Genomic DNA, 16789 nt, shown 5'->3' with positions numbered 1-16789 from the left:
GGGGGGGGGGGGAAACTACACTATTTGAATTTCCCTTCGGAAGAAGCAAAATGTTGTGACCTTGTTTCCTTAAAGGTATAGCTGCCTTCAAACTTGTAGTTATTGTTAAGAACAAATTGAATATGATATCAGAAGTTGTGGAAAATTGTGGCATGTATGATAAATGTTTAAGAATCTTATGTAACTATTGCTCATTTTTTGTTAATAGGGATAAGAATTATACTGGAAAGAGATGGATGGATATGTCACAGTGACAACAATGGCTTTTCAGGTAAGAGATTTTATTTGGAATTTCTGACATAAAATTTCAATATTTAAGTAGATCATGTAAATTACTTTCATCATACAGTAACAATGGCAAGAAAAATAAATACACAGTGAAATACAAAAGAGAAAAGTACAACTTCCAAATAAGGAAGAAAATGATGTAGAACTGTGCAGTGCTTTTTTTTCAGCAGGCTTTAAAACACACCGCTTGCATGCATCAGTTTTGAATATGCGCGAGCAGAAAATCATCCATTTCCAATAATGTAACACAACTTTGTACATTACTATTCCCATTCTGTTGCAAGACCCATCGATAAATCCTCCATCAAAGCCAATGGAATTTTATTGCACTTTAAGAACCCTATTAAGCAAAAGGCTTGTGGCTAATGCCGAAGCCTGCTCCATTCTATTGTTCTTAGTCAAGTTAATGAAGCACTTATATAAATCAAGATCTCTACTGGAGGGAACAACAGGTCATGGAAAAGAGATATGTACCATACACACAGTATACATGGGTCAGGCCGCCCTGGACAGGCACAAAACATTCACAGTTTCTCTCTGAACGATCCATAAATACAAAGACGTCTTTAATATAGTTTGGAGTGTTTTGTGAAAATTGATATATATTGTTTAGACTTGTTATTGCTGGTTGAATCACATGTTCCAGATCAATAAAATAACATAGATATATGACTACAAAAGTCTCTGCTTGTAAATATAGGAATTGGGGAGATATATTGCCATTCAATAAATATGTTTCATTAAATCTATGGATAAATATATATATTTATATATACACAGTACACACTGGGAAATGTTAACTTACTGTATATTCTGCATATAACAAAGGGTAAACAGTGAATCTCTTGTGTTTATGGAAACATAAATAGAATTTAAAATGTACATATTTAAAATAGGGATTTGGTCCAAAGTAAAGATATGAATTAGAAGCATACAGATAGATGTCTTTTCTTGACCCATGTTTCCATACGTGCAATAGAGCATTAAACATGAAATAAAATTGCATAATGAACTTGGTGACCATTTCATTTCGAACATACATTATCTGCAAACATGGGATGAAGGCATCACCCTGAACGGCTAGCGTGCCCCCCTGTCAAAAGTCAAGTGGAATAGTATTGGAAAAAGGTGACTCTTGCAGGCGCCGCCGTCCCAATTGCATCAGGCACTTCTTTTCGTCACATCAGGAGCTGTGACTTCCCGTCACTGGAGGGTGATGTCGGATGATCCTGAAGTGCATCACTACTCTTGGCACACTTAGTTTCTTTTAGATGCTAGAGGCAGAAGTGTAGGGCCAGTGATGTAACATGAGTTCATCTCACTACATGAGTCATGTAAAAAGATCTTTCAAGATCTGACCCTCAGTAGGTCCCGTCCCGACATGCAGGCTGGCTCCATGTGGTCCCGCTGTCAAAGCTCAATCTAGAGTTTCTGGGAGAGAATATCCATCCATGATACTGATATTCACAAAAAGAAATGTTCTGCCGGTGGCCCGTAGGAAAATCCTGGGAATGCCCCCGCTGCTTCTTTGATACTGCTGGTCACACTGAAGGTGTCATTGCACAGGGAGGAGGACACGGGCTGGTGGGTGAACTCGGGGTCGAAGTGGCGGAGGTCTGTGGGGCCACTCTGAAAAATCAAGAGGGATGGAAATGTTATTGATATTTATAGTTTGTCGGTGTATTGAAACATAACAAACAACCATCTCACACTCTTAAAAACAGTTGGGTCAAAAGTAATCCAATTATGGATCAAAAATGGACTGATCCACTTCATGGTTCAATTTGACCCAACTTTTCTAGGTTGTTTTATACAGAATGGCCCTCTTTTTTTTTTTTTAAATCCAAAGTGTTGGGTCAAATTGAACCATGAAGAGGATCTAACCCAACTTTCTGGGTTGTTTTATACAAAATTTATTTTACCCCCCCAAAAAATCATCATTATTGTTATTTTTGTTGCTTTTATTATTTTATTTTATTTTTTTGCAAAAGGACCCAGAAAGTAGGGTCAAGTAGAAAAGTAGTAGCACAAAATGGCCCCATTTTTTTTTTGCCCAAAGTTGGATTAAAATTGACCCAAGTAGAAGATCTGACCCAACGTCCTGGGTTGTTTTATAAAATTTACAAAATCCCCCCCGTTAATTTTTTATTATTATTTTATTTTTATTTTTTGCAAAACAACCCAGAAAGCAGGGTCAAGTAGAAAAGTAGTAGCACAAAATGGCCCAATCTTTTACCAAGTAGAAGTATATTATTTTTAACCCAAAGTTGAGTCAAATTAACACAAGTCTTGGATCTGACCCAACTTTATGGGTTATATACAGAATTACCTTTTTTTGTGTGTGCAAAACATCCCAGAAAGTTGGGTCGAATTGACTCAAGTTGTTTTATAGAAAATGACCCAATTTTTGACCAAAAGTTGGGTCAATCTGACCCAACTTTCTGGGTTGTTTTATACAAAATTAACCAATTTATGACTCAAAGGTGGGTCAATTTGACCCAACTAGAGGAGCTGAACTAACTTTTTAGGTTGTTTTATACAAAATTACCTTCTTTTTTTGGGGGCAAAAAAACCCCAGAAAATCTAATTGACCCATATAGAGGATTGGTCCATTTTTGACCCAATTGTTTGTAGAGCGCATATAGCTTTTAAGTAAAATCATATGCCAGTATTACAATCATCACTCAGTATGATGCAGTGGCAAACTATAATTTAAATCAGTCGCTATGCCCATCCCAACTTGAAATCTTCAGTTAACTTGAACCTACCACAGAGGGGATAAAGGGTGGAGTGATCTTCTTGGCCATTAGGTCGTCCCAGTTGATTGGCGAGAAGAATGAATGGTACTTCAGTTCGAGCTAAAGAGAAGCAAATACTTTTATTCCGTGTGTCTTTAGCGTGTTCCACATCAATGCTATTTGAATTCAGTTTTGAGTACTTACAAAATCATCCTTCACCCCCAGCCTCTTGGTACGATCCTTCTGGAGGAGCCCCTCAAGCAGCTCTCTTCCCGAGTTTGACACGTTGGGTTTGAGTACAGGAACCTTGTGTAGGATGTTGTTGTACATCTCAGCTGTGTTGCGACTGTAGAAGGGAGGCTGCACAATACACAAGTAAAAAAATACACATTTAGTTCCATTTCACACATGAATAAGAACTTGGATACACTTTCAACTTACAAGTCCATAGAGCATTTCATAGAGCACAGATCCAAGACACCACCAGTCAACTGTGCGGTCGTAGGCCTGCTTCTGGAGAACCTCTGGAGCCAAATACTGTGAAGATTAAAACACAAGAGTCATTTTTATTTGTCATTTGTGTGTTCACAGGTCAGTAGAGTATAACTATGGACTTGGCTCATACCTCAGGTGTCCCACAGAATGTTGTTGTTGTGCCATTAGCTTCAACTCCCTCTTTGCAGAGACCAAAGTCCGTTAGGACAATGTGGCCTTGGGAGTCTATCAAGATGTTCTCAGGTTTAAGGTCCCTGCGAGGAAAAAACGGGAACGAATGATTCTCAGCTAATATGCGCCACACTGAAAATGCTTTCTTCCAAATGTCCACTAGAGAGCGCTGTTGTTTATTTAATTGTATGGTTACCTGTACACAATGTGCAGTGAGTGGAGGTAGCCCAGTGCACTTGCAATTTCAGCAGTGTAAAATCTGGCCCGGGGTTCCAAGAAGATCCTTTCTCTCTGGAGATGGTAGAAGAGCTGAAAGGACAAAAGCTGTTAACTTCTATGACAAATGCATGTTTCTGTGGTTTCTTTCAAGATCACGTGAGGAATTCCATACCTCGCCACCATTAACGTAGTCAAGTACAAAGTAAAGCTTGTCAGTCGTCTGGAAGGAGTAATGCAGCCCCACCAGGAAGGGATGCTTGATGTTCTTCATGAGAACACTGCGTTCAGCCATGATATGCTTTTGCTGCAAGGGAGGGGGGGAAAACATTATTATCATTATGGTGGAATTTATTACTGTGTTATTACTATGTTATTACTATATTATTACTACAATTAATTTGTTATTACAAAACAATTATGTTGCTGCATGAAACATTTGGAAAATGTATTGTACCTCTTTCTTCTTAAGTATAATTTTTTTCTGGAGCACTTTGACAGCATAATATTTCGTTGACTCCTTGTGTCGTGCTAGCAGAACCTTTATCGGAGCAAATGCACATTAGTATCACTACCAAGGGAAAATAATCAAAGAAAAGGCATCACAAAAGGAAATTACCTTTCCAAAGCTGCCTCTGCCGATGATCTTGAGGTAGTCAAAATCACAGGGTTTGATTCTGTAGAGACATGGACACGCAATGAGGATTTTGCAGAGAATTGTCATTTTAGCAAACGTCATCAATGCAGGTACTTACTGAGTGTCCTCAACAAGTGAACTTTGCGAATTTAGGAACATCTGGAAGACAAGAACGAGAAACATCATTATATTCCGATACTGACAAAGGGGAGAGTGGGTCATCCTTCTCTGCTTACCTTTCTTTCAGCAAGATCGTTTTCAACCTCCTCGTTCTGATTCTCATCAATCTTCAGGAAGTTGTTGACTTCAACACTGGAAAAAAAAGATGAGATGGATTCAATGAACTGAAAACACATATTTGAACGGCATTCTTGAATTGGCGAATGCACTCCCTCGCCTCGCTGTGGAGTGAACGAACCGCCTGATGCATCTAGACAGGTCAAGTTTACGACAGGCGATTCAGAGTTAACCCGTCTGAGCAAAAGCTTAAGCGTCTGACCCATGACAAGGGAGCTCCGCCAGTTGCCCTTTCAGAGCCTTTAAAGGACACAGAAACGGCCCTTTGGCATTTTGTACAATAAGACCCAAATCTCGAGGCCCGCCCACTAATATAGGCAACTGCGATTGTACAAGTCATGTTATGTTTTAATTTGATAATTGGTTTATCTAGTGGACACCAGGGATTTTCTGTACAGGTGATTAAACAGTGGGCAGGTTGTTCCAGGCTCATCATAAAAGGCCTATTCTTACCCTGGCTTCTTGGACCCAGATTAAGCCTTTCACAGAATGTCCTACCAAGATCAGGTGGCAGATTAGATTGGCCGCTGATCCAAATGGGCAAGTGGTCCGAAATAACTACAAAAGCTCCGATGGTGCCAAAAATGCCTCTTGCGCCTAATTTTCGTTTCTATTCAAACAGAACAGTTTGTTTTATGGTGAAATGTTGTGTACTCACTGTTGGCAGATATGAGGGGTCGACACCAGCTTCTGGATGAAGTCATTCAGCCCCATTTTTCTCTCCTTGATGAAAGCTGAAAATGGAAGCAAAGGAGCCGATGACGTTAGCAGAGAGCAAACGGACTCACTGGTCCCATCATGAGGTACACACACACCATGAAATCCATATTGAAAATGCTGCCTTTACAAAATGAGATATGATAAAGGGATTTGTTTTAAAAACTATACAGTGGTTCTGTTGTTTATGCAGGTGAGTTAAATGATTTAAAAGGAACGATGAAAGGCATAAACAAAAATTAAAACGCATCAAATTAAATTTGAATTAAAAAAAACAGCATGATGCAGCTTTGATTTTGCAAGTGTACCCAATGTAGTAAACAAAAGGGGTTTTATTCGAGTGAAACAGGAGAAAACTCTGAGAGTGCAATAATCCGTTGTGTGCGAGCTCCAAAAATCCTTTTATAGGACAGATTTGCGCCATTGCATAGCATGGAACTCTTAATACTGCGGGCTTATTCGTTACGCAACCTATTGGGTCACCCATTCAGTCATCGGTGGTGAACAGCAAAAAAAAAAAAAAACTTTTAAACTTGAGAGAGTGCGGACATATATTATTCAAAAGGTGTAAATTTCAAAAGTGCAACGCGTAATTACGCGTAAAATACAACACCGAAACACAATACAGAACACGTTATCCTGACAGGTAAGAGGAGAACGACGAATTAATATTTAGGCAACTTGAATACCTAGGCTGAAATAAGACACCAAAATGAATAAAAATAGGTCAAATGACGGGTGATTAGAATATTTTGGTTGCTCACCGGTGAGAACAGAAACAATTCCCCTCATTTTGCAGTACGTGAGGTCGCATCCCGCTTCAGTCACAGCCATGTTGAAATGCCGACTTAAACAATACCAAAAACAAAAAGAAACAATATTTCCTCAGTGATAATCTCAAAATCAGGTATGGCCGTGTTGCTTTGTTCCAATCACACGTCCCGGATCCGCTCTAACTTGCCGAATGCCGACGCGCTGGGACAGCCACTGTATTTATATAAACCACGTGGCACCGTTAGCGACGCCCACTCACGTCACGACCGTCGCCGTGACAACCGGCGGGGGCGTGACGTCACGGGATTCCGCTGCACCCCTTCGCTTGCAGGAGGTGGTTGATGACGACCTCACTGCAGAGGCGGTGGAAAATGTGGGAGTGTGAGGATCTCTTCCTCCTCATTTCTCTTCAATGGGAGACTGCAAGTGCAAACAAATTTGAATCTGTGGTGCGACAGCGTGTGGGGAGCACTTGCTGCGCAATGATAATTCACACAAAATCTGTTTGTCTGTCTAGCTATCTAGCTGGATATCTGTCTAGCTAGCTAGTTGTCGGTCCATCTAGCTATTTAGCTGTCGGTCTTTCTAGCGGTCGGTCTGTCTGTCCAGCGGTCGGTCGGTCTGGCTGGCTAGCTATCTAGCTGGATGTCTGTCTGTCCGGCTATCTAGCTGGATGTCTGTCTATCTAGCTAGCTAGCAATCTAGCTAACTATCTAGCTGGGTGTCTGTCTAGCTAGCTAGCTAGCAATCTAGCTGGATAGCTGTCTGTCCAGCTAGCTATCTAGCTGTCGGTCCATCTAGCTATTTAGCTGTCTTTCTGGCTGGCTAGCTAGCTAGCTAGCATACTGAGTTGACGCTAAGCATAGTGACACACCGTATTGTTAGCCAAAGAAGCTATTTCCTCATATTTGTAAAGAAGAAATTCTTTGTGCTATTTCAACCTCAAAAAGTACCTGCGACTACAGTGACAAGTTGTTTATATCTATTACGCAACCTAAGGTTTATATTACACATTCAACACAAGAGGTTATTTTTCAGTCAGATAGCATCCCAGTGGCATGTCGGATATTGACAGCGGAAACTGTTTTGCCATCTGACCTTTCCAAAGGAAATGTCTAATACATTGCCGTGCATAAGGGCCATTGCATTTACTGTAAAGAGCCACCAAACAATATCTTGTATGAATGTAATGTATGCGTCTGTGCATCTCATTTCGCAACTCTGCATCTCCCTTCTCCTCACCATGAGGTCAAGGTGACTTTGCCAGGCAAGCGGAATTATATAAATTCAGAGAAATGAGACATGACGCCATTGCTACTCTAAGCTGCGGTAACGATCGGTCCATCTGTTGTGGATGTGGTCCACTAACCTTGTAAGTTACATAAGTGTGCCATTATGCAAATCGCTATCCTGAGCTTGAGGGGAATGACTGATCTGCATAACAAACTAGCCAGTGAGTCATGGGGTTTTTCTTGGGATGCGAGTATTTAAAACATACCTGTACAAAAACCTGCTAGTTTCTGTTAGTTTCATTCATCTGTCAGTGGAGAGAATCGCTTGTGGTTTTTCTTTGTTTTGAATGTGACAGTCATGTATTCATAAACGGAAGTGAGATTGCATGAAGCTAATTTTACTTGTGTAATGGAAAGAGGAAGTGCACTTTCTGGCCTACAAAAAGACACTTGCAGGTGCAGTGATGCTGAAAGGCAATCTTCCTGAACAAACACTCAGCTCTCTTTCCACACAAAAACCAAAACGCGTCAGATGGGATATGATGACACCAAACCTCTTCTAGGCTTTCTCACCTCATTCCTTTTAATTATTCACATGGAACGCTGTCATTTGTATTGTTAGCCCCGATGTGATCGAATAAGGATCCTTTCGATGTTTTCAAAGGAGAATTACAGCGGATTTAGAAAATTCACGCTGGTGTTTATCATCGACGGATAACGTCAGCAGCAGGGTGTGGTGTGTTAGCTAGTGTTAGCAGTGCCAATGGGGCGTCATGGCAACGGCACACAATGTGCCTTGCCAATGAATTGAACAAAGAAAAGGAATGTGAATACTGTGAGGAGCACCTTGTCACTTTACCCCGATTGAAATTGTGGTATGAATGAGTTGAACTGAAAAGTTTTGGTAATACAGAGCCAAGCCTTGTTCCCAAGCGTAAAGTATTTGACCTGAAAACTCAACATGTACTGTATTCTGATTGTGTGCTAATAGAGCACATTTCTATAGTAGAACATAGTCTCAACTGATTAATAAGAGACAAGATAAACATTTCAAGATATTTGCATCTGGATCAGATCAGCACAGTGTTGTATTAAAGTCGTTGTGTAGTACATACTGTACATGGAAACTGTAAACCATTTCTTACCAAAGACAGAAATTATGGATAGAAAATTCTCTCCAATATCTGCATTGAACACGTGTCCACGACACATTCTTATCAAACTGACAGAAAACCGCCTTCTTCTTTCCAGTGAACAGCATTATCACTACAATAAATAGCAATGGAATCGGTGAAAACCACGTTTTACATCAAAAGTAAAAGCCTTGATTGTGACATAGCAATGACCTGGCAAGACCACAGCAGCAGAAAAACTTGACGATTTTATTTTGCTACCCATGCCAGTTCCTAAGATAAGAGTTTTTTTGTAAACTTATGAAACACCCTGTACAATGAAATTGTATGTTGCAAGATTGCCTTGCTAGCATTAATTATAACAATAAAAATATATAATTTCTAAACACGTTTAACACATTCACTGCCATTGACGGCTATATACGTCAAAAATTCATTTCAACTATTTGTATTAGTTTAACATTTTTTTCCTCCACTTTTGTTAACAAGAGTATGAAAACCTAGGGGGGGGGGGGATTATTGCACATTTAGAACAGATATCAAATTTGTGATTAATCATGAGTTAACTGGTGAAGTCATGCGATTAATTATGATTAAAAAATGTAATCGCCTGTTGCCCCTCATTTTAAATAATTTATTTTTTTATTTTTTTTTAAATTACTTAAAAGAAGAAGAATAAGAAGAAAAGATTATTTGAAATTTGGGGCGTCAGGCGATTACATTTTTTTGTAATTAATCATATGACTTCACTAGTTAACTCACGATTAATCACAAATTTTAGATCTGTTCTAAATGTACAAAAAAAAAATTCTAGGTTTTCATACTCTTGTTAACAAAAGTGGGAAAAAATGTTAAACTAATAGAAACAGTTCAAATGAATTTTTGACGTCTATCGCCGTCAATGGCAGTGAATGAGTTAAATATTTTGAAATACAATATTGCATTAAACATCAAATATGTGCCTGATGGACAACTCAAACAATAAAAAGGGACGACTGTCTACACTGAGTTGGTTAACCTGTGCTGGCTACATTTACACTTCACCAACATGTAAACCAGATTGCCAGACCTAATATCATGGTTTGGGCTAGCATAGTTTCTTCTGGAACGGACGCGCTAATCTCCATTATTGTAACACATCGTCATCATGGTAGTAAAATAATTAGTTTTATATCAAATACAGATGTGAAAAAGAAAGTATTGATCGTTTGTCTCCTGTTCATCAATGTTTTCAATCTGCAGCCAAATAAAGCAATTGCTGTTCCAATACTTTCGGAGGAGAGCGCATCTTGCTAAATATCTCTCCTGCTCTCGTGCTGTCAAATGTCACATGTCACTTTCACAAAATTGGTTCTGTTTTCTTGCTATCCTGTTCAGTCTCGTGACTAATGCGTGATAGTCAGGCTATCACTATCACTTCCCGTACCCCCCCCCCCCGCTTCCAAATCCAGTAAAAGCCCTTGAACTCTGACAACGGGCCTTTCTTATCTTGTTCTGTTCTGAGTGATGGTGATGTTTGACTAATTGGAATTAGTTGCACTCCTTGCTTGTTTTTGTGTGCGTTACTATGGTGCTACTGTCACTTTCACGCCCTTGCAATTTGGCACCGTTGTGGACACAACAAAACATTTGTTGCCGCTATAACATTATAGGAATTATGCAATCTGTTTAGAAATAGGAGAGCACAACTTGAAAACAATTTATTTATTTTTTTTTAAATCATCCACATTGTGCGTGCTGTATTCATTCCCAGTGTTGTGTTTACGAGCAGAAGGTAGAGGAATGAGTCACACAGGCAAACCCAACTGCATGCTGAGCAGAAGGGCTGCTGGCTAATGACCATGTTGGTAATTTAATAGTCTGTTTGGTCGGCGCAGAAGCCATCGCGCTCCTCCGTTTCACGCCCACGCAGTCACGACAGCGATGTACTGAACTCGCCTGCTAAAATTCTGCCTTTTTTTTTTTGCACATATTTGAGAGATACAAGCTAGAGGTGGCAATCCAGCTCTGTGACTGGAATCAAACTGTCTTCCCTTCTGAATTCCAGAGTAGGAAATACTTTCAGTTCCATATTTCCATGGAGATAGATAACAAATGTGGAAAATGTTTTATCTCGTTTAATTGATTTGATCAGACATGCATTGCATCATTTTATCACAGATGGCAACCTCTGACAGGATATGTGGATAAACAGCAAAAAAAAAAAAAATTAACGATCTTGCCAGCCACCATCATAGATTTGGAGGCCATTTACAAGATACTGTTACATATATGTTAAAGTAAAGTCTACCTTTTCTAAAATGGCGGCTAAAATTGTCATTCCTATGTAACCACTTTAAACCGCCGGTGTCAAACTCAAGGCCCGGGGGCCAGATCCTGCTCGTCGCATCATTTGTGTGGCCCACAAAGACAAATCATGTGTGTCATCTTAATAAAATCTGTATCAAAATTTCAAATTGTCACGTGTAATAAATAACAACATTGAGATTTTGCAAGAATTTTGCAGTAACTTGGTAAACGATGCTTGACTTCTGATTTCAAAATTAGTAATATTTTTTTTGGTAATAATACAATGAGATGATAAAATTTATAATATAATAATAAAAAATAAAATAATAATAATAAAAAAAACTATAAATAATTGAAAAAAAAATATGAAATATATAATAGAATATTAAAAAAATCATAAGAAAAAAAAATTCTCATTCAGCTCCAGTGTAATCAACTCTTGATTAGTCACCGACACCAAGTACTGATACCACTAGTACTTTTGATACAAAGACCCCCCCCACCCCCCCCGCATTTCCTTAAAATTGCATAAAATGAATGTCTATTTTCTATTCAAATTTCTAGGTTCTGATCATAAAACGGCAACAATAGATGTATGTTTTTGGAAAGTAGAATCTTCTTTTCTTTTCGGCTTTTCCCTTCAGGGATCGCCACAGCCAATCAGTTGCCCCCATCTAACCCTGTCCTCTGCATCCTCTGCTCTCACACCAACTACCTTCATGTCCTCTTTAATTACATCCGTAAACCTCCTCTTTGGTCTTCCTCTAGACCTCCTGCCTGGCATTTGGAAACGCAGCATCCTTCTGCCAATATACTCATTATCTCTCCTCTGGAAATGTCCAAACCATCTCAGTCTGGCCTCTCTGATGTACTCATTCCTGATTCTATCCATCCTGGTCACTCCTAAAGAGAACCTCAGCATCTTCATCTCTGCCACCTCCAGCTCCGCCTCCTGTCTTTTTTAGGATCCGTGCCTTTCCACTCTTCTACCTCTTCAATGCCCTTCTCGCTTCATCCTTACTAATCGTTGCTACTTCCTGGTCCACAACAGTCTCCTCTTCTATTCCTCTTTTGGGAAGTAGAATAGCTGCAGAAAAATCACGCGATCGCAGGTCGAACATGCAAACTCCTCACAGGAGGTCACGATGAGCAAACTTGAGACACCAGCTCACCATGCTGCCAATCAAAGTAATCTGTTATTTGTCATCAAATTTGCAATTCGAATATAATTTGAGCTATTCAGCAGCTGCAGTAGCTTGTCATTTCCTGGTCATATACTTGCTTGTGCAGCCACTTGTTGCAAGGTGAATGATGACATCATCACGGGAATGATGCCAGCACTCTGTAACTAAACACCAAAAATCATCCTTATGTTTTCAAGGCCTGGTGTTATCAAATGAGATGGCGACGCAAAACGAACAAGATAATTTGCCAGCTGACAGAGGCAGACTTGGCAAGGCTTTAAATCCACCATTTGCTGCTGCGCAGGTCTCCCAAATTGCTTCAGCAGAGATAAAGCACTGATTCCCAGACAGGGTAAACATGACTGGGCTAAAAAATAAAATAACTAAAAGTCACGCATCTGCCGCTTTAAGGCTGCCAATCTAATTACCCAAATGGTGAATCAAAAGTGTACCTACCTATAATGGATTTCTTGCCCGTCTTCATCTCTTTTCCAGCTCTTACGGTGAATCTGCAGTGGTAGAATATTTATCCGCAGCAGAGCATCCAGATATCTGTGACCGCAGCCTGTGCATGCACGCACACCTCCCTCTATATCTCCCTCTTCCTTTCAATAGCTCCCGCTGCAGTGGAAAAGTCCTCGATTTAAAGGCAAACAACTTTGCTCAATGCGCCACCCTCTTTATTTATTGGTACCGCTTAGACAATAGCTGAAACCAAAGATCTGTGACGCACCTTGTCTACACACCCCTCACTCATCCAAAATCCTCCGACCTGGAACAAAACAAAACGCAGGTGTCTGGTTACGGCTCCCACGAGTGTGGACATCCCGCAGGGGGACTCTGGCCTCCATAACAAGGAAAGCCATAGGAGGAAGACAAGGGAATGGACTGTAAGCTTTTAATTGGCCACAGTTGCGCACCTGTAATTGCTCACAGCTCATCAGCATCTTTTGGCTCCGACATATTCAATCCCTCCGAGTCGTTTTTTTTAGACCGAATGATTCAGTTTGCCAGTGTGGCAAGCGGATTGCCCCGGGGCTGCAGGGGCAATCACAACAAGTGAGGACAAGTCTGAATGCTGGGTGTAGTTGACGTTAAATCAACATGGAAAAAAAGGTTTGTCGATGGAAGCAGATGGCACAAAGCAGCAACACAGACCTTAATTTGAACGAATACGAAGCTGAGGGAGGATGAATAATTGGCAGAGTAAGTGACTTGAAATAAACAGAGCTCAACTAATCGCATATTACATAATGTGGCAAATGTCTCTTCTTGTTGAGCTAAATGTATGACTGTGACTTGGAAACTAGCATCTAACTCTATTATTACCAAAAGGCTGACAATAATGTCGAGTTCAGGGGTGACCAAGGCCACACAAAAAAAAAACCCAAAAGATGCAAGGAACACTTTGTTGTTGTTTTTTCAGTTTCGCTTTATCAAACACACTAAAAACAGTCAATCAAGAAAATTGCATGTTGTTTATATATTAGTGTTTTTTTTGTATTTTATTTTAATTTATTCGCTGCTATTGATGTCAAAAATTCATTTGAACTATTTCTATTTAACTTTTTTTTTCCATTTTTGTTAACAAGAGTATGAAAACCTAAAAATAATCATTTGTTTTTGGTACATTTAGAACAGATGTAAAATTTGTGATTAATTGTGAGTTAACTAGTGAAGTCATGCGATTAATTACGATTACAAATTTTAATCGCCAGATGCCCCTAATTTACGAAAAAAATGTAATATATATATATTTTTTTTTAAAGAAAAGATTATTTTAAAAAATTTGTAAATCGTAATTAATCGCATGACTTCACTAGTTAACTCACGATTAATCCCAATTTTTATATCTGTTCTAATACAATAAAAAAATAATCTAGGTTTTCAAACTCTTGTTAACAAAAGTAGGAAAAAATGTTTTACTAATAAAAATAGTTTAAATGAATTTTTGACATCTATAGCCATCAATGGCAGTGAATGAGTTAAACTGCCATCTGAACAGCTTTCTATAAGACAAATAGTTTAGGATTTTACAAGATTTTGGGGTGGTCGAGACCCTGTAACCCACCAGAAAATAGTAGATAGAACCAAAAACAGGTGCAAGCTTTCATAAGATGACCATTTTTAAAGCACTTAGTTGTGAATCATTCGTGTGAAATTTTTACAATTTGGACCTTGGCACAGAGCAAAAAGTGGAGGAAACCATTTTGGCTTGTTAAATTTAATTATCTTTATTTACCACAGTGTCAGAAAGAGAAATGTTACTTTGTTAATTGTAAATAGGTCATTAGTTAATTTAGAAAAACTCCACAGTTTATAAAGCAAATGTATTAGTAGCAAATGTCGATATTAGTATATGCTGCGGGCCGCTTAAAAATGGATGGCGGGCCACAAATGGCCCCCGGGCCACAGTTTGGACACCCCTGGTCTAGTTGAAGGAAGAAGTTTTATGTTCTCAGATTCAATTTTTAACCATTTTTTTAGTCAAATGTTTATTTTTTTAGAGTTGTCAAATGATTATTTTTTTTAATTCAGATTAATCACATCTTAGAATTTTGATTAATTTCAATTAATCGTTTAATCAAAAATACTTTTATTTGAAGAGCACCTGTTATGTTGATTCTTTCAACATTTAATGTTATTGAGGGCGTCTTCAACATTTTTTGATCCATTGCACACTCTCATCCTCTCTTTTTCGAATCAGTTAATTACTTGCATAGTTAAAAAAAAGAAAAGAAAAAAGACCCAAATAGTTTGTTATGAACAGATATTCTGAATGTCATACGCAAACATATATTAAAACCCGGGGGCAGTATTTTATTTTGAAATGGCTCGGTCAGAACCATCAAACGGCCCAAAACGGGTCACAATACTGCCTAGGGGGTAAAATGCATTTAGTAATGTTATTTGCTCAAACACAATCTTTAACGTAACCATCCGATGTCAAGCTAAAGCATAATCTACAGTCAAAATCAATGGGATTAATCGGTGTTAATACATGATTAATGCAATCTTTTTTTGTGTGATTAATCAATGAGTTAATGCTTTATCTTTGACAGCACTGTTTTTTTCCATACAAAAAAAAAAACGATTTAGCCCTCCGAATATCTGGTAAGTTATGTAGAAAGAGTTCAACAGACGACAGGGCATATCCCAAGCAACCTTTTATGACCAGCTCTGCAACATTTGTGGAAATCACCTTGTCAAAAGCCAGACCTTCAAAATAAAAGTATGTAGTACAATAACATTGTTTTACCACATTTATTTTGGGTCACATGATGGCTTATTTAACAATCGCCCTTAGAGTCAACAAGCCCACAGTAGTTTGAATGCGGCCAAATCGTGTGGTGAAACGGTTATCATGCCGGCATGCTTTTATTGTGAAGCCCTGATTTTTGTCCCAGTGTTGCCGAGGAGACCGGACCAGCGGCCCGCTGTGGCTCTTTGCAGAGTTTAATGAATATAACAATATAACAGCCGTTTATTGGCCAGGTTACGGCAAACGAGTTCTTAATAGGTCACGGAGAATTGCGTTTGACCTCCTTTGGGAGCTTGGAAGTGTTGGATGTCATTAAAATGGCACACAATAACCGGTTCAATGATCGACAAAGGTGCCTGCAATATTACATGTGCAGTATGATATTTTCTTCCAGACAGATTGCAGCAGTCTATTTTATTCATCTACAGGAAGTGTAAAGGGGAAAAAAATTTAGTTGGTCATATCCTTTGTAGCTATTGAACTTGCAGTTTGTGCGTTCAGGTTTTTTTTTCTTTTCTTTCATTAATACTGACATCACTTCCATCACTACATATTTATATACTCATTTGACTTGCATAGAAAATGAATCGATGTGATGCATAATTTCCCGTCCTGCTGATAAACCCCCACCTCAGAGTGACTCGATTTTATGCGCCATTGACCAACAAATGTACCGTAAGTGGACAAAGAACGAGTACTTGGGAATCCTGTGTCTTTTAAATCAAATAAAGGAAAGCTGCTATTTCAGATGCAAAGTTTTTGAAACTCATCCTTGGAGGTAAAAATAAAGAAAGGCAGTAACACTTATTGACCCTGTGTTATTTTATATTCTGTATTTAATCACTGTGTTTGTTTGCTCACTTCATCGTCAAGGCACGCCAGGACAGAACAGATTTCCATGTCATTTAAATTAGGGTCATCTGGGAGCATAGAAGCGGAGGCTAGTTTTGCATCAGGCGTGACTTTGTCGCTGGCAACCTTTTAACGTCATTCTTGAGCATTATACACAATCAGCCGTGGTTATATTTCGATTATAGCCGCTTATGTTTTAGTTGACTGTATGGAAATTGCATTATTTTCACAATGAAATGACTACGTCATGAATGCAGCACGAGGTGAGAGTTTTGGGTTAACGTGAATTGATGCCAGTATCATAATCATTAATTTCTTGGCATTCAAACATTAAATTCTGTCCAAAAGTCTTCGTTTTCTTGTTTCAGCAATTACATAATGACCTGCGTCAACGCCCACTGTCATATTTGTTTTTCCATCCATCTGCTAGTTAGTAGACTTTCTTGTTTGTGGTGGACAGCATGTACAGACAGGCAGAGCCCTTTTTGTTTTGGGGATTGGATT

At 39.0% G+C, this 16789-nt stretch overlaps 2 protein-coding genes across 8 annotated transcripts in view; one reads left to right on the top strand and one right to left on the bottom strand.

Annotated features, from left to right (window-relative positions):
• Positions 1–260: 260 nt before the first annotated feature.
• Positions 261–12786, bottom strand: LOC144036946 (serine/threonine-protein kinase Sgk1). 2 transcript variants are annotated; one of them, XM_077547967.1, is made up of 13 exons: positions 12628–12786; positions 5501–5576; positions 4782–4857; positions 4664–4704; positions 4528–4585; positions 4366–4449; positions 4084–4215; positions 3889–4001; positions 3652–3775; positions 3468–3563; positions 3231–3386; positions 3057–3146; positions 261–1917 (listed from the first exon to the last, which is right to left on the bottom strand). In XM_077547967.1, exons 1-13 carry the CDS (start codon positions 12653–12655, stop codon positions 1753–1755), a joined length of 1239 nt encoding a protein of 412 aa, XP_077404093.1. In that variant the 5' UTR covers positions 12656–12786; the 3' UTR covers positions 261–1752. The 2 variants fall into 2 exon arrangements, with proteins under 2 accessions (XP_077404093.1, XP_077404090.1); XM_077547964.1 differs by lacking the exon at positions 12628–12786 and adding an exon at positions 6324–6547.
• Positions 5507–16789, top strand: part of myo1g (myosin IG) — a 124421-nt gene continuing 113138 nt past the window's right edge. For 4 of the 6 annotated variants that reach the window (XM_077547957.1, XM_077547959.1, XM_077547954.1 and 1 more), the window contains exon 1: positions 5507–5645. The gene's annotated coding sequence lies outside the window, so the exon portion shown is untranslated. The remainder of the gene's footprint in view (positions 5646–16789) is intronic. The other 2 variants (XM_077547958.1, XM_077547961.1) reach the window with 2 other exon arrangements.

This window comes from Vanacampus margaritifer, chromosome 17 (genome assembly GCF_051991255.1).
Source record: "Vanacampus margaritifer isolate UIUO_Vmar chromosome 17, RoL_Vmar_1.0, whole genome shotgun sequence".
Classification (NCBI taxonomy): domain Eukaryota; kingdom Metazoa; phylum Chordata; class Actinopteri; order Syngnathiformes; family Syngnathidae; genus Vanacampus; species Vanacampus margaritifer.
Note: the sequence above shows the minus strand (reverse complement) of the source record. Positions and strands in the feature narration are given on the sequence as shown.